This window comes from Diadema setosum, chromosome 7, assembly GCF_964275005.1.
Source record: "Diadema setosum chromosome 7, eeDiaSeto1, whole genome shotgun sequence".
NCBI classification, from domain to species: domain Eukaryota; kingdom Metazoa; phylum Echinodermata; class Echinoidea; order Diadematoida; family Diadematidae; genus Diadema; species Diadema setosum.
This window is the reverse complement of record NC_092691.1, coordinates 18,993,463-19,018,381: the sequence shown is the minus strand read 5'-3', so window position 1 is coordinate 19,018,381 and position 24,919 is coordinate 18,993,463. Positions and strand designations below refer to the sequence as shown.

Here is a 24,919-nt window from a genome sequence, read left to right as displayed (position 1 = left end):
ACCCACTGTTTTTACGTCATGATAGAACAGTCTCTTTGATGGAATAGATTGGACTCTTTGCTCAAACATGCATATTTTATTTTATTTCATTTTATTGTTTAAAAACTCAAAATCATGAGATTCTAGGTCTGGAAAAGATATGTTAGGTGACCAGTCCACATTCAGAATGGGTGTGATGTGCATAGTACACTCATGTGCATGCGCATTGTCTGTACACATGATACATTACTATTTTATGATTCCTGTGCATTAGGACATGATCCGTGGCAGAGATGGTTATCCCTGCTTTATAGTGTGGCAGGGTTGCCAAGTCTCTGTGATTCTTAATATCCTGACAAAAAAAGAGCATAAAAGCCTCCCTGATTTGGGAATAAAATTGCCTACTAAGATGTTTACAATGCAAAGAATATTTCCCTTATGGCTTTCTTGGAACCCTGATGATATTGATGTTTTACGAGTGTTGACAAGCACAAATGTGGGTAAGCAAAGCTGTATGTATATGACATATATTTTGCAGGGTTTGTAGTTTTGGGGATTTTGCGAGTTGGGTGCTATTTGCAAATTTAAGCAACCTGCGAAATATAAATGCGACATGCACTTGTACATTTCTCCGTCCATTTCTGTACCCAGATTGAGAATTTAACCGCTTGTGAAATTGTGGGGAAGTCCCCATTCATGAAAAATTAGACTTGCTATATATGGCATGTATACAAGCACTCTGCCCCAACCCAATTCAGTTTTCTGGAAAGCACTGACCTTTTGACAGGAAGTAAGGACACGATCAGGGGAACAATGAATCTCTAGAGAAAATGACACAAATTTTAATATACAAATTAAGCATTTTTTTTTACCAATTTGCTTTATTTCAAAATAAGAATGGCTGAGATATTGTCACCATGTCACTTTTTAAATGGCTATTTTTATGGGGTACTGTAAAAGTGGATATTTTCGCGGGAGTAATTTTTTGCACTCAGCCGGGTGAGATGACTTTTCCGCAGAATCAAGAGCTCAACTACTGGAACCTAAATTATGGCAAGCAAAAATATTTGCGTGCTTTTATTTTCACGTTTAGTTTCCGGTTGGGCAAAAATGCGCAAAAACTTCAACACTGCAAAAATTTCCACTTTTGCAGTAATAGATTGCCATATTGGATGGCACAGTGATCTTCAGATTGTTATAATTTGTCTCATTCTATGTTTGTATCTATTTTAACAGTATTGATATTCAGTATATGTGCAGGGTAGATAGCAAATTTTAAGTGACTCATTTACATAATACTTATTCTTATTAGAAGAAAAAAAAAACAGTGCAGACTGTATAGAATAAGACAGTGTAGGGTGATATAATTAATTGCTTCCCCAAAGAAAACTATTGCTGATATGGCAGTCATGATGGCTGCCATCACCCATTGGAATGTCGGTGTGAAGAGGTGAACAGGTAGGAGGAGAAGACAGCTAGATTATGTCTTGGGATCTAATTTCACTAATTAAGACATTCCTCGAGAGTGCCCTAGAGTCATTCCTGTAACAAGCTACACACAGAGTGACTGCACATCACTTGTTGATTGCTTTCTAATCTCTCTTTGCTATGTCATTGAAGAGGGATAAATGCTAGATTATTTTGAAAACTCTCTTGGAAGTCATGATAGATCCTTGCTATTTTTAAGACCACTGCCACTTAGTGGTGATAAAAGGACCCACAGGTTTTAGTGTGTATGATTTATAATGATTACACTGGGTTAGTGTGATAAGTAGGACTATATATCTTAGTTAGATCAGTCTGTGTAATGTATGGTATCTTGAGAATATGGATTGCATTTACTTGGAGGTATTGAGGTCAAGGGGTAAGATCAAAGGGCAAGGTCAAAGATTGAAAGTCAGTTATCAAAACTGATTTAATTTGTCAGATTTTATTCAAGAGCTTGGAAAGACCTCAAAGGCTTATTTGAGGGGTTAAACAAAACTTGATTGGCTACATCGTAAGTAAGGAGAAACTATGACTTTAGACTGATTTACAGACAGTGGATCAAATTGAGATAAGCGGAAGGAAGATCGTCTGAGAAGAGCCGTCAAGTCACTCTTGTTTTTTATCTCCTTTTTTTTTCTCTTACTATGATGACAAAAAATGCAGCAAACTTTGACCCTGACCTTCGACATTCATCCCTGTCATTGCATTTTTAGCTCACCTGAGCCAAAGGCTCAAGTGAGCTATTGCGATCGCCCTTCGTCTGGCGTCCGTCGTGCGTTGTGCGTCGTCCGTCGTCCGTCGTGCGTAAACTTTTTACATTTTCATCTTCTTCTTGAAAACCCCAAGACCGATTTTCATCAAACTTGGCAGGTAGCATCCCTAGGGGGTTAGGAACTCAATTTGTTAAAATGGGCACCATGCCCCACCCAGGGTCCCCTAGGGGGGCCCAAACCCCCCAAAATTAAGGAATCTGTAAAAATCTTCTTCTCTAGAACCAGAAGTGATAGAGCTAAGTTAATACTATGAGTTAGTACATCGATGACTGTAGTTTCAAATTTGTTCATGGCAGAATCAGGGGTGCCCCCCTTGGGACCCAGGGGAGGGGGGTGGGGAGGGATCCTAATGGAGCCTAAATTGTACATTTTCATTTTTTTCTTGAGAACCCCATGATCCATTTTCACCAAACTTGGCAGGTAGCATCCCTAGGGGGTTAGGATCTCAATTTGTTAAAATGGGCACCATGCCCCACCCAGGGGGCCCCCAGGGGGCCCAAACCCCACAAAATGAAGGAATCTTTAAAAATCTTCTCTAGAATCAGAAGTTATAGAGCTAAGATAATACTCTGAGTGAGTACATTAATGACTGTAGTTTCAAGTTTGTTAATAGCAGATCCAGGGGTGCCCCTCTTGGGGGCAGGGGGGGGGGGGGTTGAGAAGGTCCAAATGGGGGCTTGATTTGTACATTTTCATTTTCTTCCTGAAAACCTTATGATGGATTTTTGTCAAACTTGGCAGGTAGCATCCCTAGGGGGTCAGGATCTCAATTTATCAAAATGGGCACCATGCCCTACCCAGAGGGCCCCAGGGGGCCCCTAATCCCCCCAAATGAAGGAATCTTAAAAAAATTGGGTCCTTATTGTACATTTTCATCTTCTGCTTGAGAATGCCTAGTCAAATTTTAGTAGAGCTGTGAATAATTTAAATTAGTGATTGCGTGAAAGGTGAACTTGCGATACACAGGTGAGCGCTAGACACGCGGGTCTCTTGTTAAATAAATTGTATATCTATTAATTTTCTACCACATATTACCATATTTAAAGACAATCCTAGATGAAGGTATGACTGGAAAATGGCATTCTCAGCCAAAATTCTATGACTTTTGACCTTAACCATTGACCCTTCTATATCTGTACTGTAACTGTCTTGTAATTTTTTTCCCCTTCATGCTGAGTCTGATCACTTTTGGGCAGTTCCATTTCTCTCTGACTTTGATTAAGCTGTCACTTTACTGTTTGATTGTTTTGTATTTATGAAGGTCAGCGATATTGTAAACACGGGATATATCACAGCATAGAAACTTTTTGCAAATTTTCACACCAGACAGAGCCATCTTGAATATGATAAATTGAATATTTTAGGACATACATTAATTGTAGTAAGTTTTACACAAAATTACTTTAATCTGCAGAATTATAATGTGGAAAGTTCACTGAAATCAGTCCAATACGAAAAAAAAGTGATTTTGCAAAAGTTTTCACTTTTTTTAATTTATATGTTTTATTGCTTTCAACAATTGGCATACGAACTTGAATCATTTCTAATTATTGTATATAAATAACATCACTTTTGCATCTGCATGGAGTGATGTTTCCCTCGAATGTCTTGGCCTTCACTTTGATCTGCCTTAGAAAGCAATAAGAGGGAGGTGATGAAACATGTTCTCCTGTTTGCTATTTGAATTGTTTGAGTCGATGAATCAGAGTGTGTCACTGCACAAGCAATGAGGACTTTCACACTTTCAACAAGAACACCACTATTAGTTTGTTTGGCAACATCTTTCATGCTACTAAAGTTATGATTTTTTTTGGATGTTGGTGAGCACTCTTGAAACATGTTTCTCGCAAACAAACAAGTGAGTCTCAAATCACGTTCAGTAAGTTGCGATCCAGAGGGGTTTATCTTTCCATACTAAGTCTCCTAAATTCTGGGTGCGTGTTTGCAGTCTGAATGGTTAGACTTCAAGGTGTGATTGAAGAGATGGAGCCCAGCTTTACCTTAAAGTCACTTCTGTTACCTGACAGGGACATATTTAGTTTGATGGCAGGCACTAGAGTTCACTACTCAGCCATTGTATGGAGCAACGTGCAGTTGGCCATCAGTGAGAAATAGCTTTTATTGCTGAAAATTCTTTGCTTTTCAACATGTTTAAAGAAACATTACAGAAAAGTGACTTGAAATGAGTTTCTCTTGTAAGTCTGAAACCCCTCAATGTGACTAGAGGGACAATGGAAAGTCTCAAGGTCGTAGGATTGATGTCATAAGTGTTGGTGCCATGTCAGGGGAAGCAGCCTCTCTTTGGCACTTGATTCCTGTTCTTTTTCATCTGTGGACAGATGTATGAATCCTGAGGATATTACACTTGTTTTTCTTCTTTTATTTCCACTTCTAGCCAGAAGGTCCAGTGAAATATAACCTGCAAATAGATATAAACATCAATAGCAATAGAGTTTTCTCCAGCAGTCACTTCTTTTCCGTTTCTTTTTCCACTCAATTTCATTCCTTGAAGGCATTTGAAATCAGAATATAAAAAACAAAACAAAAGCAGAGCTCAAGGGGTTAGTACCAAATGAGAGTGAAAATATCTCAGGGAGTTTAACATGTTTTGGGGGGTTTGCTTGTTTGTGTTTTTGCTATTCAGATGATGCAAATATCTGTTTCACGCACTGAAGAAGTATTACGCTGTAGGTATGATTTTGAGGTGATGAGAACACCATGCGAATATTTGGTGTCATCTGCCTACCGGTATTTTTCTTAGAGTCACGCCCCCATGATTGATGCAATTCTTGAGTGGGCTGCCACCTGTAACTGAAGGCAGCCATGATCTTCAGCTCTTAACTCTTTACATGCCAGACTGATTGGTACTGTATGGAATTTGTGTGTATTACATGGAGCACAATTGTGACTCTGGCAAGCTAAGAGTTAAAGACCTAATAAAATGCTTGCAAAATTTTTTAATATGCAAAAGAAATGTAAAATATATGTCATGATTATCAATGTTAATATGTTGTCAGTGTCGTTCCGGTTTTCATTGCTTCTAGAAACTCCCCCAAATATCACATTTTTGGAGGACCCCGTTGCAGCTTTTGCGAAAAAGATAGTCACGTGACCAACACCCCTGAACCGATTGATGACGTATAAGCACGGAGTTGTGCTCAGTTAGCAGACGCCGCTCAGCACAAGCACTCAGATTACTAGCTTGGTACACGCGCGTACACGATAGCTAGCCCGGCCAGGCCCGGGCCCCGCGGGATGTGCGCTCCCGGTCGACACACTGACTGTCGACATGTACGCATTACCGCGTACATTATCACTGGTTAATAGCTTGCACAGATACCTGGTACCTCGAGCATAATGTCTTCCCCTAGGCCTATATGGGTAAACTTCGACAATACGACATTGATGATGATGATGGAGACTGCAGCTCTGACGATAGCGGAGAGGAAGAGGAGGCACATGAAGTTGAAGGGGAAGATGGGGAGGGAGAGGCAGCCGATGAACCAGAACGTTATCGTGGGGCTGCACCTTACCGATATGAACCAGCTGCATCTCCCCCGCTGCCAGTGCAAGAGCGTATGAACATGGCACCAATCCCGAGAATAGACCTCACGGAAACGATCGCCTGGGAAATACAGAGTGGTATGTCTGGTATGCCCCCATATAGTTTAACGTTAGAAAGGATACACTGTATTCTACATGACTGACATTGTAAGCTGTAACTGTCTAGTAAGTAGATTAGAAGAACAGGCCCAGCTCGCTCACAAAGTGAGCGGCTACTCCGGCCGCAGCAAGCAAGCGGGAGCGTCCCGGCCGTGGCCTGGCCCGTCGGCCGGCGCTTACAAGTTAAACTACCACTGGGTACCAGTAGTAGTCTAGTAGTAGATCTAGTAGCAGTCTACTAGTAGTTATAATAGTCTACTAGTAGTAGTAGTCTACTAGTACTACTACTAGTAGTGTACTATTACCACTACGGCACTAGGTCTAGTAGACTAGTAAGTAGTAATAGCAGAATCTTTGGTAGTAGTACAGAGGCTACACTCTAACGATTAACGGTTAGGGGGATATGTTGTTACAGGGTGGGTCGTGGCTAAAAAAAAAAGAAAAAAAAGCCTAACACGTTAACCAGTTTCCCATAGTCAGTTTCTGCAATATGATCAGTAATTTAGATGCGTCATTTTATAAGAAAAACGATACCAAGAATGATCGTCAATTTTGGTCGAGTAGTTTTTGTTTTATGCTAAAAATCATACTGTGGAAGGAAGCCCAAACGCCGTGACCGATCCTGGGGCTGGATTCACGAGTAGGTCTAGGCCTATAAAGCAGGCGAGTCGCCGTAGTATTAGTACAGACACGCAGTGGTGGTGGGGCTATCGTGAAATAGGCCCCACCGCAGTCACGCGTGCACCGTACCCGTGCGTTTATAGCAAGCAAGGGTAGGTCCTCCTAGGGTTTAGGGTTAGGTAGGGTTGTATTTATGGTTAAACTGGCCGTTAAATTAGTCGAGCCGAGGGCTATATTATGAAGTCATTTTCGCCGCATTCACGAGTATTCACTGTGGAAGGCAGCCCCACCGCCGTGCTTACCTACCGAGATGAACGCCACACGGTGGGGCTGAAACAGGCGAGTCGCCGTAGTATTACTATTAGTATAGTAGCCCTACTACATATCGACCACCCTTATTGAAACCGACCGCGTATAATTCGCGCACTGAACATTTAGTACGCACTTTTCTGCGCGCAAAGCACATAAAAATGGATTGGCTTTGAATGTAGATTAGGATGGTGTGGGAAAACGCGATAATTCACTGTTCATTAATGGTTTTAATCAAGGACAAAATTTCGAATGAATATTTTCACCGAATCGTAATGACAGCACAATGTAATGTCTATGGAAGTTTCTAAAAGGCTTCTAAAAAGCTTCGTACAACACGGTGTTCAATACAACTCGGTTTACGTGCATTGTCAATGCAAAATCAGCGGTCGATCCTAAAAACGCGATTTACCGCGGGGAGCTGAAACGAGGCCACGCAAGTTCGTCGGCGATATTTTTGCACTGAAACTTCGAATCGAAAAGGGAACAACGGCATTTGATAGAGCTGGATTTTCTCAATCACGTAGGTCAAGTTTCTTACGTGAATTTCAGTGTTAAATATTCTTATCAAGCAAATAAACATTAGGCGGTCGATTAGTAGTAGGTCCAACCCTACAGACACGCAGTGGTGGGGCCTATTTCACGAGTTTGCCGAAAATAATGGATATCCAAGCGTACCACAGTTGCATGTATTATTGGCAGTATTAAATCCGATACAGTTCATTAAATATTCTTTTGTCTAAAGGCTTAGCCAATGACAATAGTGCAGCGCAGCACCTGCTATGCGCTCGCTAGCTCGCTCCCCCGCCAGCGCTAGCCAGTGCAGCCGCCGCGCCGGCCGCGCGCCGGCTGTCGCTGCGCTGCGCTAGCATAGCCTTGCCAGCTCGCTGGCTACGGCTAGACTGGTCGTGAACGACTCCGTTCTTAGACGTCATCACAATTTAGAAGTTATAGTGCGCCGCATGCGGTGAAAGTATAGCAAGTTTTCCAAAACCGAGGAAATTGCATCCAGTATGTTAACAAATATAGAACAAAATTCAGAACAGTAAAAAACCCCGCACAACCATAGAATTACTTAGAATTTAACATTTAATATTATTACATCATTGAGAAAAAAATGCCTAAACCATTTTATTAGGTCTTTAAGGGTCGGACGTGGAGTCAGTAAGCTTTCACAGCTTCCTTCTGGCTTCTGTCCTGGTGTTTTCCATCGTCTCTGATGTAGGAGATGGATGGAACTTGCCATTTTATCGTATTTCTCACTGAAAGGTTAATTCAATTTCATCTATGCAAAATAATGGCTGCTGCAGAGAGATTGTAGATGTCCATAGAACTTCAGATCCAATTACTCTGAAATATTTTCTGTCATAATTTGAGCTAGTAAGGATGTGAAGTAAAAATTGGAAAAGATAAACTAATGTTACATCCCCCTCCGCCATTTGTTCCAGAAATGTTGACTGTTTAATGCACCCAAATGATGTATAATATGCAAGGATATCTTCTAACCCACATATTTTTAAAGCTGTGGGACTACTCTATATACACTGTAGCTGATGTGAACAGTAACAAATGTGCATGAGTTGACTCAGAAATAATGTTTTAATGTGTAAACTGATCTTCCTCCTGTGTATATCTATGTGTACACATCGCTGGAAATCAGTATCTCTGAACTATGATGTTGTTGATATTGACGGGGGGGGGGGGGGGGATCAGTTAAACCTTGTGAGGCAAGTTGAAGTAGAGTTTTGTATTAGAGAGGAAATTTCATGAACATGCAGGAAGGAGTGTTTGCATGTGTGTGCTCGAGGGCAGTGACACACATCTTCTATTACTTGTCCTTGGAACCTTTGAGATACCAACTGCAGTCTTGGCCGGAGTAACATTGAATCGGTTCGGTGATGAATCGAGACTTGCAAATGAGAGTAGCGCGTCTAGCCAGATCAAAATGCCAGGGTTCATCGGGAGCAGCGCAGGAGGAGGATTGAGAAGGGCCAAAGGGGCTCTTCTGTTTTGTTTGCTTATGTTTTGTTTTGTTTTTTTCTTCCCCTCTTGGATGAAGTGCGGAGAGATGGAGAAGGTGTGATTGGTGAGATTTTGGCGATCTGTGGTGGAGAGGGGGAGCTCTAAATAGATAGAGGTAGTGTGATAAGTAAACAGATAGACAGATAGAATGATTGATTGATAGACAGATGGATGGGGAGTTAGATTGGTCGATTCAGAGAAGGAGAGAAAAGGAATTAGAGGTGCTCAATAGGGTAGAAATCTCTAAAGTGATAAAAGGAAAATTAAATGGAAGAATGAGAGAGAAGGATGAAAGCAAAATAACAGGTGGTCACAGACAGGAGGGACAGAGTGAAGGGTGGGGGGGGGATAGAGCAGCAGACGTAAAACTAGAGAAGCACTCTGAGAGTGCAGACCTCCGTCAAGCAGCTCATTTCCACCACTTGATCTTGTTCTTCCATAGAGATCAGTGATTTCCACCCATACATGTATGCATGCTGAAAATGATGCCCAATTTCGTCAAATACATTGTAGGAGCCTTTCGTTTATGTCATCAGCTTCCAGCTGTGCAGCGCCTTGCCTGAGCAAAGCACGCGCTTCAGAGCACATATGCAAACCTCAACTATGCGCATCTTTAAGTCCCAAGTTCATTGACCCTTTCCATCAAAAGACTTCAAATATCCTTTAAAAATTCATAAAAATTCCTGGATCACTACCAAAATTTAGTTATCTGTTCCTTGTGTCATTATCAGCTTTTCGTGCAAGTTTCATCCAAATCCATTCACAACTTTTTAGTTAGTTTGCACACACACATACAAACACACCAAACAAACAAACAAAACAATGCTGGCAAAAACAAAGAGTAAGAGGTAATAAAGAAAGGAAAGTGTGACAAAGTACTTGATCCTATAGTCAAGTGAATGAGGAACAGAGGGAGATAGAGAAATAAAGAGGGGAAAATAAAACAACAGCAGTAGGAAAACATGCATGAAAATGTGGCATATTGATATCTCTTTTCAGCCATAGTAGGATATAGAAGATTATATTTCAGTCCCACAATGCTTAAAGTACTGTTATAGTGAGTGAAAATTAGTTGAGGGAAAATATGTTTCCAGAGAATGTGGCCACACACCTTTCCCGTTTGTGTTTGATCATGTGTCTATCAAACCTGAAACAAAATCATGACAGCATAAGCAAGTCTATTTGAGCTCTTACCATCTAATGGACCATAGCTATTGTGGCACTAGATTGACTTTGTGTTTCTTTCAACTTCCCAAAGAACCAGTAAGTTACCGTTTACTGGTAAGTGGTCATTTACAGTATAAAATATCGATCGCTTATATCTTTTGTTATAATCTGACTGCTTGCATTAATTTTGTAGGCACATTTGTGTTCTGATATCATCTTTTCATTAGTCATGAAAGGGAGTAAAATTTGTGGTTTGCTTTTGGCATGATGTTCCAAATTATCTTCATACTTCAAGAAATTATGCTTTTATACATTCTTGTGTCTGCATCTTTTTTCAGGACTGCTACAGCTATTTACCACCTCAAATTTTCCTCAGATGGCCAGTTCTTTGCATCAGCGGGCAAGGTAGGTCGTATTGAAAGTTGAGTCCCTGTAAAAGTCCAGTTTCCCTTTGGGAACAGTGATTTGAAAAATTTTCAAGATATGACATTTAATGCATATGTGTAGGTCTGTTGTGTCACAAAACATCCTGTCATATAATTTTTTTTTTTTTTTAATAAAGCCTAAAATAACGAGGAGATATCTGTATTTTTCTCAATAAACCGTTACTGTAGGTGGTTTAGTCTGGAAACATTTTTATCTTAACTATTGTTCACATTTTGTATCTTTAACAATACTTAACATTACTCAGTGGTTGTTTCTATCCCAACTCGCATTTCAGAACTATTTTTAAAGCACTAATGCTGGGTTTTTGTTTCATCTACAAATGGTAAATTATGCCTTTGATATTTCAGAAGTTCCCCAAGACATTGTGAAACTGCTCATGCTGCTGCCAAGTGTCACGGGATTGGCAAGAGATTTCATGAATATTCATAAAACTCCTGATCTCGTGACTCAGAGTAGAAATATGACAATAAACAGGAAACATGCAAATGTATCGTGTAAGTGTAAGTATCGTGTAAGTTCTATGTACTGTGATATGAAGATCTCCTCATTGTTCCAGCTTGATACGTATGTATGAATGATCGATACAGTCACCAAAAACCTTGTCAATATTCATTCAGCATTTTCATTGATCAATGTCATATAAGTCAAGTTTTATGGTATGGCACTCCTTCACACACCTTGTATTTTGATTATACTGTCACTCTAATAAATGCCATGTGACTCATCACCACTGGTCCCCATATAAAATCTTCATTTTCCTATAGATTGTGTGATAGTATCATAACAAATTACTTCTATATTTGAATGAATTATCTACTCTATACATAAACATATATATATATATATATATATATATATATATATATATATATATATATATATATATATATATATATATATATATATATATATGTATATACACAAATGCCATTGTTACATATAGCAGTTCTCACACATGCTATTATATGAGAGATGCTGTGAAAATCTTGAATTGAAATCATGTTGGTTGATCCCCTGTCACATCAGGCTGATAGGCTGGTGAAGATTTGGTACCAGAACCGGCACCCCAACCTGGGCCTGGGCCCGCAGGACAAGGGGACCCAGCAGGACAGTAACAAGACCGAGAGCTACAGCTTCATCTACATCGCCCACCCGAGGGCGGTCACTGGCTTCTCCTGGAGGAAGACCAGCAAGTACATGCTAAGGTGAGACAAGAATGGCCAAGTCGATTGCCGGGGGGGGGGGGGGGGGGGGGAGGGGGGGGGAGGGGGGGAGGGGGGGAGGGGGGGAGGGGGGGAGGGGGGGGAGGAGGATAGGGGATTCATTGCCAGGAAATTTGATTTTCATTGTAATGTACATCTCAGGATTTCATTGTGAGAAGTCCTCTTGAAATGAAATTTACATTACACTTGTGCAGAAGTCACAGTTCTATCCAAGGTAGCAACAAGCAAAAGGAAAACATGTAGTATGTTACAGTGTGGGGTGAATGAATCTTTCTCAACGAGAGTGGTTTTTTATTTGCCTGCGGTTATCAGCTGAAGTGAGAATATAAAACTTTCAACTAAGATAGTGCCGTTCATACACTTACATTATCCAAGGTCAGCTATTCTAGTATGAAGATAGCATCGGACCAACATGGAAGCATCTACCACCTTATCTATCCATCTTTCTCTCTTTCTGGTTATCTATCTATCTATCTATCTATCTATCTATCTATCTGTCTGTCTGTCTATCTGTCTATCTGATCTATCTATACCTATCTATCTACCAATCTCTCTCTATATATGGATAAATACATCGTATGTTGTGATGTAGTGCCTGTCTATCCATATATCTATGTATCTATTAAAAGTATATATAAATATCGAGAGATAATGACAGGGAGAGCGATAAGGAGCTATAGAGGGATGGATAATTTAATGAATAGATATAGATATATGGATATATTTAGGCATCTGTCAGTATATACATCATATTTCCCCTCAAAGTAAAAGTAATACAAGTCGATTACAGACATTGAATGCACAAGGTGGATTAGATGAAGCTGTGTGCTGCAGATCATTCATCAGGCAATCTTCAAGGCACATATAGCTAATGATTGTTTCCTGGTGGAGGCATGCTTCCGTGTCCCCTCCATCGGAGGATGTGCCGTGGCAAGTTGTTTGAGAGTGAAAGCATCCTGTCAGAATTCATCCTGTTGGGGGGGGGGGGGGAGGAGCGAAGGAGCTCACACGCTAGTGCCTGCACCGTGCCTCGATGAAGTATGCCGGATGAAAGATGGAAATATGATGAAAATGCCAGTGATAAAGATCTTTGCGGCTCGGTCAACCGATATATGCAACTGATCATTATCGGGAGCTTGACGATGACCGTCTACAAATAGACGAGACTTTGAAGGGTTGTATTTTTGGATAGCCATGGTCATTGATAGTGATGAATATGAAATGGTTTCTTGAGGCCTGATTGCAAGCACAATTTTTTCTTGTCAATATTTTTGGGTGGACATGATGAAGTTAGATGATATTTACCTTTGCTGTTTTGTTTTTATTTTAATCTTTTTATTTGTGTATTTCTGCTGAGAGAAAGAATTTGAAAGTATTAGCCTCAGAAGTGTCCTGTAGAGCGTCATACCTACATGTATGTCAGAGGTCATGTATGTGTTTACTGCACACACACACACACAAAAATGGACTGTATTCCATTCAACCCTTTGTCATGGTGTTTCAGAAAGTTTGATGAATGTGACAGTACACGTTATCATCCATTTATGTCAGGAGTGCATGAGAAGCACCCCATCCTTTTATATGGAGCACAAACACTTTAGGTGCTGTACATTTGTCAACAGAACATGTGGAACCCTGTCCCTTTGGGAACAAATACAGATTCAAATGTGTGGTCATTCACTTGAGTTGAATACCCCCCCCCCCCCCCCCCCCCTAGAGCCATGGCTATTAAAGGAAACCAAGTTGTATCTGTCGGGTAGAGGGTACTTTCACATATTAACCCATTGAAGACAAGTCCCAAGTATACTTGGGCAGATGTCTATGGGAAATGCGTGTTGCAGCAAAATCAGTCAGTTCTCAATGGGTTAGATTAAGGAATATTGTCCTCCATGTGCTGTATGGGCCATCACTGGATTGGAGGTGGTGTCCTTGACCCTGTAGCATAGAAATCAACAATAACCATGTAAAGTAGCAGCTTACCATTATTCAGCAATGTTGAGAGCAAAGCAAGTTTAAATAATCTGCCAATTGCCAATTTCATTGTTGCTACACTGTAAAACAGGAAATATTTGTAGCACGAGCCTTTTGTGAATAGGAGCCAGCAGCCTTTTTTGCAGCATGAAACTTTCACAAAGTGCCACTCACATGTTTTGCATTGTCTAGACAAACAATTTCTCACACTTTTTGCTATCGCAAATCTTGGCTCATTGCAAATTTTGCAAGTTTCATGCGCACAGATTAAATTTCTGGTTTTGCAGTAGTTATTATCACTGTGATATGATAAGTCCTTTATCAGATGGCCCTCATCGAGAGTGTGTGGTGCTACAATGAATTAGATTTAATTCCCATTTTAATTGGAATTTTATCCCTTTGTTTCATCCCCTCTCAGTGGAGCTGTGGCCAACGTCCTGGTCACATCATGTCGAGACAACATCTGTCGACTGTGGTGCGAGACGCTCCTACCGGACACCACCGCATCCAAGGGCTCCTCCAAGTACAGCCAGCATGTGGAGAACTCCAAGGAGCATGCCTCCAGCAAGAGACCCCAGTTCAGCCTCAGCATCAAACCCAGGTACAAGGGGTGCAAAGTTAGTGTGCTGATCCATTCTGTTGGAGGAGGGCGGAGGGGTAGGGGAAAGGGCATGGTAGGAGCACTCCTGTGCATTCAAGAATAGTCATAACCTCAAACCTGGGTGTGGGAGAGGAGTGGAATAACCCATTTGGTGATCTGTAAATTTGTTCAATCTTTTTCTTCTTTTTTTTTCAGCCACACCTTAGTGGAAATATCTCTTTATACTATAGGTCACATTGGTTAAGTTCAGATGTTAAAGATGACTTTGTAAACCTGAAGTCTCTTTACAGATTTGACAAATGAATGCTGAGTCTCACCATTACATTACTCAAACAAAACACCTAGCGTCTGAACATGTTGATAAATGAATGCTGAGTCTCACCATTACATTACTCAAAAAAAAAAAAAAACGCCTAACGTCAGAACATGTTGATAAATCCAAAGGCAAGATATAGGAAGAGATTCTTATGAGGTGTTGTTACTTCTACACTCTATTTATCATAAACATTCACCACATTTGTGTGTGTGTGTGTGTGTGTGTGTGTGTATGTTTGTGTGTGTGTGTGAAAAGTGCTCTCATAAGTTAATGTTGTACATCACAATATCAGATGAATTACAGCGTGTACAGCAAGCAAGCATTCATTATTTTTTCTAAAGTTCTTGTTCAGTGAATGTGAGATAGTTTTCAGAAAAATCATCAGTAATGCTCACCTTGTAAGAGTAATTTCAGTGCTACTGAAGCTTGATGCAAATCATGTGAATAAAGTCTCATAGTATACAACTGTTTTTTCGCAGTCAGTGATGGAGTCAGCAATCAAGCTATGACTGTTCTTCCATTCTTCTTCCATTTTTTTTTATGCCTCCGCCACGAAGTGGTGCCGGAGGCATTATGTTTTCAGGTTGTCCGTCCGTCCGTCCGTCCTTCCGTCCGTCCGTCCGTCCGTCCGTCCTTCCGTCCGTCCGTAATGAATTTTGTGGACAAGGTAACTATCGAAACCTGTTGAGGTATCCTAATGAAACTTGGCATGTATGTGTATTAGGGGGTGAAGTTGTGCCTATCAACTTTTGGGTGCACATGCTCAAGGTCAAAGGTAAAAAGGTCAAGGTCAAATACATAAAATTTCACTATTTCCAACATATCTATTGAATGCCTGAAGATATTTTCTTGAAACTTAGTGTATACATGTATTACCCAATTAAGATTCTCTGGTGAAAGTTTGGGTCATGAGGTCAAAGGTCAAAGGTCAAAAGGTCAGGGTCAAATACATAAAATTTCACTATTTCCACCATATATATTGAATGCCTGAAGATATTTTCTTGAAACTTAGTGTATACATGTATTACCCAATTAAGATTCTCTGGTGAAAGTTTGGGTCATGAGGTCAAAGGTCAAAGGTCAAAAGGTCAAAAGGTCAAGTTAAAATATTAAAACTTCTTTTTTTTTCTCCATACCTTGGAAAATTGTTCAAGGTATCTTCATGGAACATAGTATATACATGTACTGACTGGAAGTGATTATCTAGAGAATGTAGGGTTCATGGGGTCAAAGGTCAGGGGTCAAAGGTCAAGTGCAAGACTTCAAAATTTTACTATTACCCTCATATTTATGCAACGCCAGCAGGGTTATTTTTTTACACTTGGTGTATGCGTGTGTAACCTAATAGAAATTCTCTGGAAAGTTTTTTTTTCTCTTTTTGCCTCAAAGGTCAAAAGGTCAAAGATCAAGTGAAAGTGCTGAACTAACTTTTTCCTCCATATCTCGGAAGTGGCTCAAGTTACCTTGAAACTTAGTACATATCATGCATGTTCTACCTGCATGAAAGTAATTATCTTATGAATTTTAGGGTCAAGGGCCAGATGAAAATGGTAACAATTTACTATTCAATTCAGAAATTGCACTTTTTCTCCACACCTGTACCTTGAAAATTACTCAATGCCTAAATGTATGAATGGGTCAAAGTCAAGTTAAAGTCCTTAAATCCCTAGATACATGCTCTCTTATTCATCCAATTAAACCTACGTCAAGGAAGGTGAACATTCAACACATTTGTGACAAACTTGTCATTCCAATATTTTGCCAATTTTGTGAAAATGTAATCACACAGTGTCCACATGTACTATCTAGACCTATTGGGAAAATCATGCATTATGGCGGAGGCATACCAGTCGCCAAAGCGACATTTCTAGTTTCTTTCTTTTACGTGCAGAGAGGCTGTGTAGTCAAATGTTTCATATGTGTATGTTGATGTTTTTTGTGGGATGCCGATTAATTTTCCACTCTAAACAGGAGTGACGAGGATGAGGTTGATTTCCACACAGCTTCATCATTGACCAGCCATGAGTAAGTCCTTGACTGGAAGAGATTGAAATGTGTCTAGTGGGTCTATCAGGAAATTGATCCAGGGTTGTTGAGGTCTTTGGTGGGAGTAGTGCTGCTTGCTCAGACTTTTCATTTTTGGAAGAGGGTTTACTCTCTACTTTCTGGCTTTTGTTTTCTCCATTTTTTACCCCCCAATACATCTAATATATCACTGCTTTCTTATCACTTACTTGGAACTTTGCAGTGCACCACTGATTTTTTTTTAAATCCTTCTTTACATCTAGAAAACAGTGTTGAATGTATCAGAACGAACATGCTGAACATAACGTTCGTATAAACGTTCATATGTTTCTAACCAAACTCTTTGATTTTTGTTTCACTTACCAAACTAATTTAAAGAAAAATAGAGTTTAGATAAATTTTTGCGATGTAGGTAATTTTAAGATTGAAAGCATGTTAAATCTCACATGAATGCGTAATACATGGAAGTTTACGTGTGGGTATTTGTGTGTGTGTTTGTCTTTCTACACATGGGGAAAAAGTTTAGATATGTTGCCAATGACAAAACATCAACAAGCAATCAAATGAATGTGATGAGATGAGAGCTAGCCTGTTTTAGAGGTACCTTGAACCTCTCAGTGATGTAATCTACAGAGCAGATGTGCCTGGTTTGGAAATTTTCAGCATTTGTGAATGGCATGTCATTTGGGAAATTATTTTCTCATTGAGTTTTGTGAGAATGATGGTATGTCTTTTGTAGCTATAGCAACAGCATGGTAATGGCTTGACATACAAGTGTAGGTCTCTTGGTAAATCACTGAATCTTAAAGACTGAAAATGACTTCATTTATCTTGCTATTTTCTTTTATTCCTATCTTAAAAACTGATTCTTTGGTTGTTGTTGTTTTTTTTTTGTTAATTATCTGTACAATTCATGTAGATATTTTTTTCACCATAAGATTAGGTCCACATTTAGGTTTTGCATTAATTACTGCTGACACTAACCAAATTTTCAATGTTTCATCCAGCAGATGGCAGTAGAATGTTTGCAGTAATTTGTAGTTTCTTTTTTAGTTTCTTACTTAGTAATCATTTGATTACATTCTCAGTTTTGCAGTGATATCTTATTTTGTTGCAAACAATTCCAGTGGAGAATAATCATCAATTATGAGTTTGTGTTTGGCTCATAATTCAAACTTACAACCATATGCCCGCCACACAACAAGATCTTCCTTTTGCTGTTTACCTGTTTTTTTGTTTTTGTTTCGGTTGTTTGTGTTTTTACATTATTACGTAGAGCTGTATTTCTGGCGAATGCCATGTACACATAGGAGCAAGTTGCAGGCTGCATTGTTCTTTGAAATTACTGATTTTGGTTCTTCTTGAATTTTTCTTCACTGTGACAAAAGTTTTATTTCCGTCTGTTTTTCTGTGAAGTATGTGAAAGTGAATGCAGTCTAGGTATCACAAGAATGCCAATTCTAGTACAAACTTTTTTTTTCTTCATCTTTGTTTGATTTTGTTTTTAGGCTTGGATATTGTATGATTGTATCAGGATTTTTCCTTTTCCAGATAAGCTGCCATTTGTCAGTTAAACTGCTATATGGAATTCTTTTATTCTACTTCTTCAGTCATTTCTTTTTATCATTCTTTGTTCTTTGTTGTCATCTTTTTTTACTTAGAACCTTTGCAAGCTGTAAAGGAGCACTGGAATGTTGTGTTTTGTTATGTTTTTTTTTCCCATCATGTGCACTAATATTGTCAGGGATTATGTATGGCTGACAAAGTCTGGCCAGGTTTGCTGCATGTTTACTTCTTTGATCCTTGCTTGCATAGTCAAGCCCTTTTTCCACTGTTTCAGAGATTCACTGACCAGTTATTTTGTACTTTCTTCATAGGTTTTTTTTTTTCTATTTGTTCCAGTGGCATGCACCCTGCATAACTTTTGATATGCCATGCATGTAATGCCTCTAACACTATGGTAGTGTGAAGTGTGGGCCGCATTTGTTTTGTGGCTCTCAATCACAATTGAATGTCTCAATAGTAGGAATCCTGCAAGGGGTATTACATGTACCTGTCCAGAGAACAAGCTGTATTCAGCAAAACTGGAGCAGCAGAGTAATGAAACCTTGGGCTAAGGCTAGACAATATCAACAACAAGAAAAAAGTGAATAGTGATACAGGCTCCTGCCTGAGTGCATAAATCATTTAACATGGTCATGGTCATTACAGCTTTATGACTGCAATGTCCATATCTCAAGCTCCTCAGATATTTTTGTAAATAAAAGGACCACAAGTGTATGTGTTCGTGCTTTCTGAAGAAATGAACTCCAATTGTGGAAAATGTATCAGGACATTACGTCCGTGATTAGTTTTAAGTAGAGTGATATTATAGTAGGAGAAGATGGTTCTTGTGAAAAATTGCAAATAATTGGTGGCATTTCATGCATGAAGCAAATTTAGAAGCTGTCTGTAGATAATGTTGTCACTGCATCACCCAAATATTTTTCTGTGGAGACAGCCACTGAACACCATGTGCTTTCAGCAGTCAAATGGAATTCCTTTAAGTTGTTCTTATTTTGATTGGTTTTGTGTAAATGCCTTCAACCACAATTGATATCCTGTACCGAACAAAGTCTCATGTGTTGCAATAAATACTGGTACCAGGCAAATTGTCATTTTAAAAAAAATTGATAAGAGCTTCACACATGCTGATTCATGATCATAATACATGTTATCCAAGTGTTTATAAGCTACAAAACAAACTTTTCTGTGTGTACTTTAAAAAATATTGCTGAGTCAGATGGTTGCACTCATAATCTGTAGTGAAGTGTGTTTTAAGCACATTCAGTTCATGAGCTGTGACATGCTTGCATGAAGTTTATTAGTGTAAATGTGAATGAAATTTTAGCATATATTGCATTATGGGATGCTATTATGCATGTCAGCATTTGGTATTAGAGTTTGACCATTATTACTTTCTACTGCTGGTCATTTGTGTATCTGACTACCTGATGTTTAATCATTGCAGAACTGGAGAAGGATGAAGTTTGAGGGACTCTTATTTTAATAGGTTAAATATTGTTTTGGGTTTGTTTGTTTGTTTTTTCTTCTTCTGCATTATCCATTAATGTGATATTAAAGGATGTCCCACAGAAATATTTCATTGTGATGCAACAGATTTAAACTACACTGAAGTGTGTGCGTGTGTTTTTTGTTTTTTTTAATCCAGCTCATTTAATGCAATGTCCAACTATGCTACATCACCAAAAAAGGTACACCCCCCCCCCAAAAAAAAAAGATAGAGGATCAACGAACCAGTACCATGTCCTCTTGACATCTCCCCCTTTTTTTGTTCATAATCAGCTTCCCCCCCCCCCCACCACAACAAAATATAACTCTTTACACTGGGTATCTACAGGTTTGTTTGTTTTTTCTCTCTCTCTCTTTTCTTTTCTTTTTTTTTTTTCCTTTTTTTTTGCAAACCCTCAAGTTACCTTTGTGGTATATTTCCTTTTAACTCTAGTAGTATTTATGACTGATTCCTGGACTGTCGAGATTTCTTCCTTCTTCGATCTTCAGTGTATGCCATTGTCATGCATGCTGAGAGACAATCTATCCTACAATGCACATTTATCTGCCACCTTGAAAGATCTCCGCAAGACTTTGTCCTGACACTTTCAGTGGGCACTCAAAGCTTCCTTTCAAAAACGTGTGACACTGATCTCTATGAGGCAATGTGTGGCTAGTGATTCAGTTATAAAGTGCACTGATCTGGAGAGATACAAAATTAACTCTGCCTTCCTCATATGCTTTTAATATCTCGATGCCCCCTCCCCCCCCCAAAAAAAAAAGAGAAAAGAATATTGAAAATGTTTATAATGTATGCTTCATTATCGGGTTTTAATAAAGCAAGACAACTTGAAAATGCATTCAAAACACTCAAATAAGTTAAGTTTGAATGTGCAGAAAATAATGGCTTAATCTCTCAGTTTTACAGAATTAGTCATAGTATGCAATTATGTTTTCAGCACCTGACCCTTTGAACTACTGTATGTTTTGCAAGGATTCTACTGAATTGCACAAAATCTTATTTTTCTTTTCTTTTTCTTTTTTTTGTTGACCTGCACATTTGGTATAACTTTATGCATGTGTGTGGGAATTTGCTCAATTTGCAACTCACATGACAGGCTTAATGAAGCGTTGTGAAGAAGGTTACTCTGAAATCATTATTGAACTATTAATTTTTCTTCAATTTTTTTTTTTTTGATTAGCTCTTAATGTTATTAGGAGAACTAGTAAATGTATTTGTTTTCTTATATTGTTTTGATCAGCTCAGGGATGAGGATCATATATTCAATATTTGATATTTTTGCTGATGAGTGTATAGATGTTTGCCCAGTGGTGCTGGGAGGTAAAAGTGATGATTGAAATATCAATGCTGTGAAGGCCTGAAGCATGCCATTATTATGCAGATGCAGAATCTTGGTTCCTAAACTGTGTTCGTGCAGAGTTGACTGAATGCTCGCAAGCAAAAATTGTATTGTGGGTTGAAGCATGCACTTCGAGGTGACTGATGCATTCGTACTTTACTTGTATGGGAGGCTAGTCTAGTGTGGGCTCATTACTCCACAGCTTGCCATTATCTGGTTCAATGTTTCCTTATACTGTAAATCACTGTATGTCTGAAGAGCATAGTCCGTTAATTGGATACCCTTCTCACTCAAAGACATCACATTTCTAAAGGTCTAAGGGTATATGTGAGTCAAAAGTTACAAGTGATTATAGTGAGTCTGCTGAAAAGTACAGGTAGCAATTCAGTTGCAGTTGGCATCAGTAAGTCAGAATGATCAATTGTCATTTGTGTAAAGAGTGACACCATGTCCTGGTCTAAACTGAGTATTGCATTACCAACCGAATATCACGTTCCACTTTAGAAGACATGACTTTATTACTGAAGATATTTTATACCTCATATTAACCCCAAGTAATTCTTTTTCATTCCACACCCCTCTCCCCTTTGACAACTTTTACCTGATTGTCCAAACAGTATCACTTACTAATAACAGAGTAATTATTACTTATGTTACATCCAAGCCAGCATTGAAGCAAATGCTCTTTAATACCAGGCTTCAATTTGTGCCATGGGTTAGCCGGTACATGTAATTCTAACCGTAGAGTGAAACCTTTTTTCTTTGCCTATTAAAATGTAAACAGAGACATCAAACTGGTTGTAAAAAGAACTGAACCATGTGGTTTTTTTTCATGTTGTCCTACTTCTTTTGTTCTCACCTTGTTTTCTGTGAAATACAAATAGAAACTGTCAGAATTTTCTGATGATGCTCTGTAAAAACCCCTCTCCAAAAACTATAAAGTGATGGCCTAAACTACAAGTTTCAGACTAGCTTCTACATTGCAGATGTAGTTTAAACCATACTTTGGAAATAATGTGATTTTCACCTGTCACAACTTCTTCTCTTTACTGATTAATGTAAAAGGGGAGGTAAAGATTGATTTCTGCTTTCAAACGATGTTTCTATTCAACGCAGCATGAGAAGACACCTTAAGACTAGTTGATTTTTTTTTTTGGTCTCATACCATGCAGATATCTGTGATGTATCTGTGTCATATTCAAGCTTCGACACTATTTTATGCTGACATAAAAAGAAAAGAATTGTGTAAAGATCATCTGCCATCATAGGCTGAACATGCACACTTTGAGCCTGAAAACTTCCTGGATCAGAAACTTATTTAAAAAGCTATTTCTCAGATCTGTTGGGCATGTGTAGATTGTGTTGATTTTTAGAGCACTAACAGACAAAATTTCATGCACCACATGCATTGTTTTGTACGTAGCTATCATGTATCATCATTCAAGCTGTGTCTGTCCATATCACGTTCTCCCCAAATCCAGGAAAAAGCGAAAGCAGGTGGAGCACGCCATCCCACTGCCGAGCCAGAAGAAGGAACATGAGCTGCACCGCTACTACCACGGGAAGGTGCACCGGAACGGCCTCGGGGGAAATCCCCTGCACTTCCACATCGCGGCCACCATCAACCCCAACACAGGTAGGCCCAGTGTCTGTGCACTATGTTATAAGCTACAAAATGTATGAGAATAGTTCGGGATGAGCTGTTACATTGTCACTACTCGGTATGTGCATATCGCGGGAATGTTTGAGGGAAATTCTCTCGGAAACCCAGAGGGAGAATGGCGCCCTCACTGGTGATGCTCCCATCCATGGTCCACAAACCACTCTCGACAACCCTTACTGACTAGTCTCACAAAACGCACATACACATGCACATGCACATACACAAACACATATCGTATGCACATCTTCTGTAACACCTGACTATTTTGTCATCAAAGGTCAAAGGTATCTCAAGCCCCGGTCAAACAGTACTCCACGTCTAAATCACGTACAAAAAGTTAGGAAAATCTGGTGGACGTGGTCGTAAGTGGTAATTTTTGGTCAATTTTGGTTTTGCCGTATTTTGTACGGGGTATGGCCGTCGGCGGCTGTTCCACTGCTGAAGCACTGCCTAAGCACGGCTAACCACGTCCAGCCACGTGTATCTACGTGGAAAAATCCATTTGTCAGTGATAAGCCGCTAAACATACGCTATTTCCCTTGATACCAACGCGTAACGCGCGTCCGATGACCGTGCTCTGCCCGTGACAGACCGCTAAACTTTCGCGTCTAACCCTAAGTTTTAATCACTGCCGGAACACGGATTATCATGTGTGTTTCATGTGTGTTGCATGTCTTTACCACGTGTGCCGCCTGTGGTTGTCCGTGGGCTAAAATTTTGAGCAGTTCAAAACTTGTTGGCGCGTTAGACGCCGTTCCGATTTTTCCCGGCGTCCTGCTACGTCTATAAATTGACTGTAGCTCGTCTTAAATTCAACATCAACGCCAACAACATCGTCTGCTTTACGGGAGACCACTTTTTGACGGGTTTTGGCCATGATTAAGCCGTAAAGTGCTATGTGACTGGGCCGGGTTTTTTATGAGAACACAGGTCCCAATGCCCAGATCTGTTGTTAAGCCAGTGCCTACAAATATTTATTCCAAAGGTTCCGTATTCTGAAAGTTTGTTATTCCGAACATTCATTATTCAGAAAGGTTTTAATGTGAAAATGAAATCAGGTTTGCTTTCCCAAAGGTTCGTTCATCCAAAAATGGTATGAAGTTTGGTATTCCAAAGGTTCGTTCATTCAAAAATGAAATAAGTTCATAGTTACAAAGGTACAGTTGGTACGTATCTTCTTTTCATTTTTGGATTAACAAACAGTATTTCATTTTCAGATTAAGAAACCTCCAAAATAACAAACTTTACTTGATTTTTCCTGTATCTTTTATGTGCAGTTTACAAACCGAATAACTCCATGAATTATTTTGATTCTTTTGTTTTTGTGACGAGTTGTGTGTAAGGTGACACTCAAACTTTGAAAAAGGGCAATTTGTCATTGTTGTCTTAAAAGGTCATGTGCTCAGTCATGCATGATATTTGTCAACATAATTAGGTACCAATGGAAAGAGCAAGAGTTCCTCTTTCCTCACAACCAACATTGCGCTCTCCATAGCTGACAATTATGAAATAGTAGCCCTCCAAAGTTGGATTACCTTTTTTTTACGCCTCCACCAACGAAGTGGCCGGAGACATTATGTTTTCGGTTCGTCCGTCCGTCCGTCCGTCCGTACGTCCATCCTGTTTTGTTTTTGTCGATATCTCAAGAACCGTGAGGTGGTTTTGCATCAAACTTGGTATGAGGGTATATCCTGGGGGGATAATACTTTGTTTGGATTTTAGGGTCACGGGGTCAAAGGTCAAAGGTCACAGGTTATTTTGTGAAAAAAAGGTTGAAATTTCATGTTTTTCTCCATATCTCGCAAATGGTTCAAGGTATCTTCATGGAACTTAGTATATATGCATGTACCGATGGGCAGTGATTATCTAGGGAAGTTGGGGGTCATGGGTCAAAGGTCAAAGTCAACTCCTCAAAATATCACTGCTTTCTTTATATTTATGCAGTGCCTGAAGGATTTTTTTTTTTAACTTGATGTATGCATGTATAACCCAATATATATTCTGTGGGAAGTTTCTTGCCAAAAGGTCAAATGTCAAGTGAAAGTGCTAAATTGCACTTCTTCCTCCATATCTCAAAAGTAACTCATGGTATTATCATGAAACTTACATATTTATGCATGTTCTACCTAACAGTGATTCTCTTTGGAACTGTGAGGTCAAAGGTCAAAGGCCAGGTTTAGATAATACTATTTTACCATTTGATACTGAAATTATACTTTTTCCCAATATCTTGAAAATT

At 39.3% G+C, this 24,919-nt stretch overlaps 1 protein-coding gene across 1 annotated transcript in view; it reads left to right on the top strand.

Annotated features, from left to right (window-relative positions):
* LOC140230956 (dmX-like protein 2) overlaps window positions 1-24,919 on the top strand; it is a 123,386-nt gene that overhangs the window by 59,644 nt on the left and 38,823 nt on the right. The window contains exons 6-9 of the mRNA XM_072311097.1: window positions 10,361-10,427; window positions 11,496-11,674; window positions 14,082-14,264; window positions 22,499-22,653. Coding sequence (XP_072167198.1) covers window positions 10,361-10,427; window positions 11,496-11,674; window positions 14,082-14,264; window positions 22,499-22,653 — 584 coding nt within the window. The remainder of the gene's footprint in view (window positions 1-10,360; window positions 10,428-11,495; window positions 11,675-14,081; window positions 14,265-22,498; window positions 22,654-24,919) is intronic.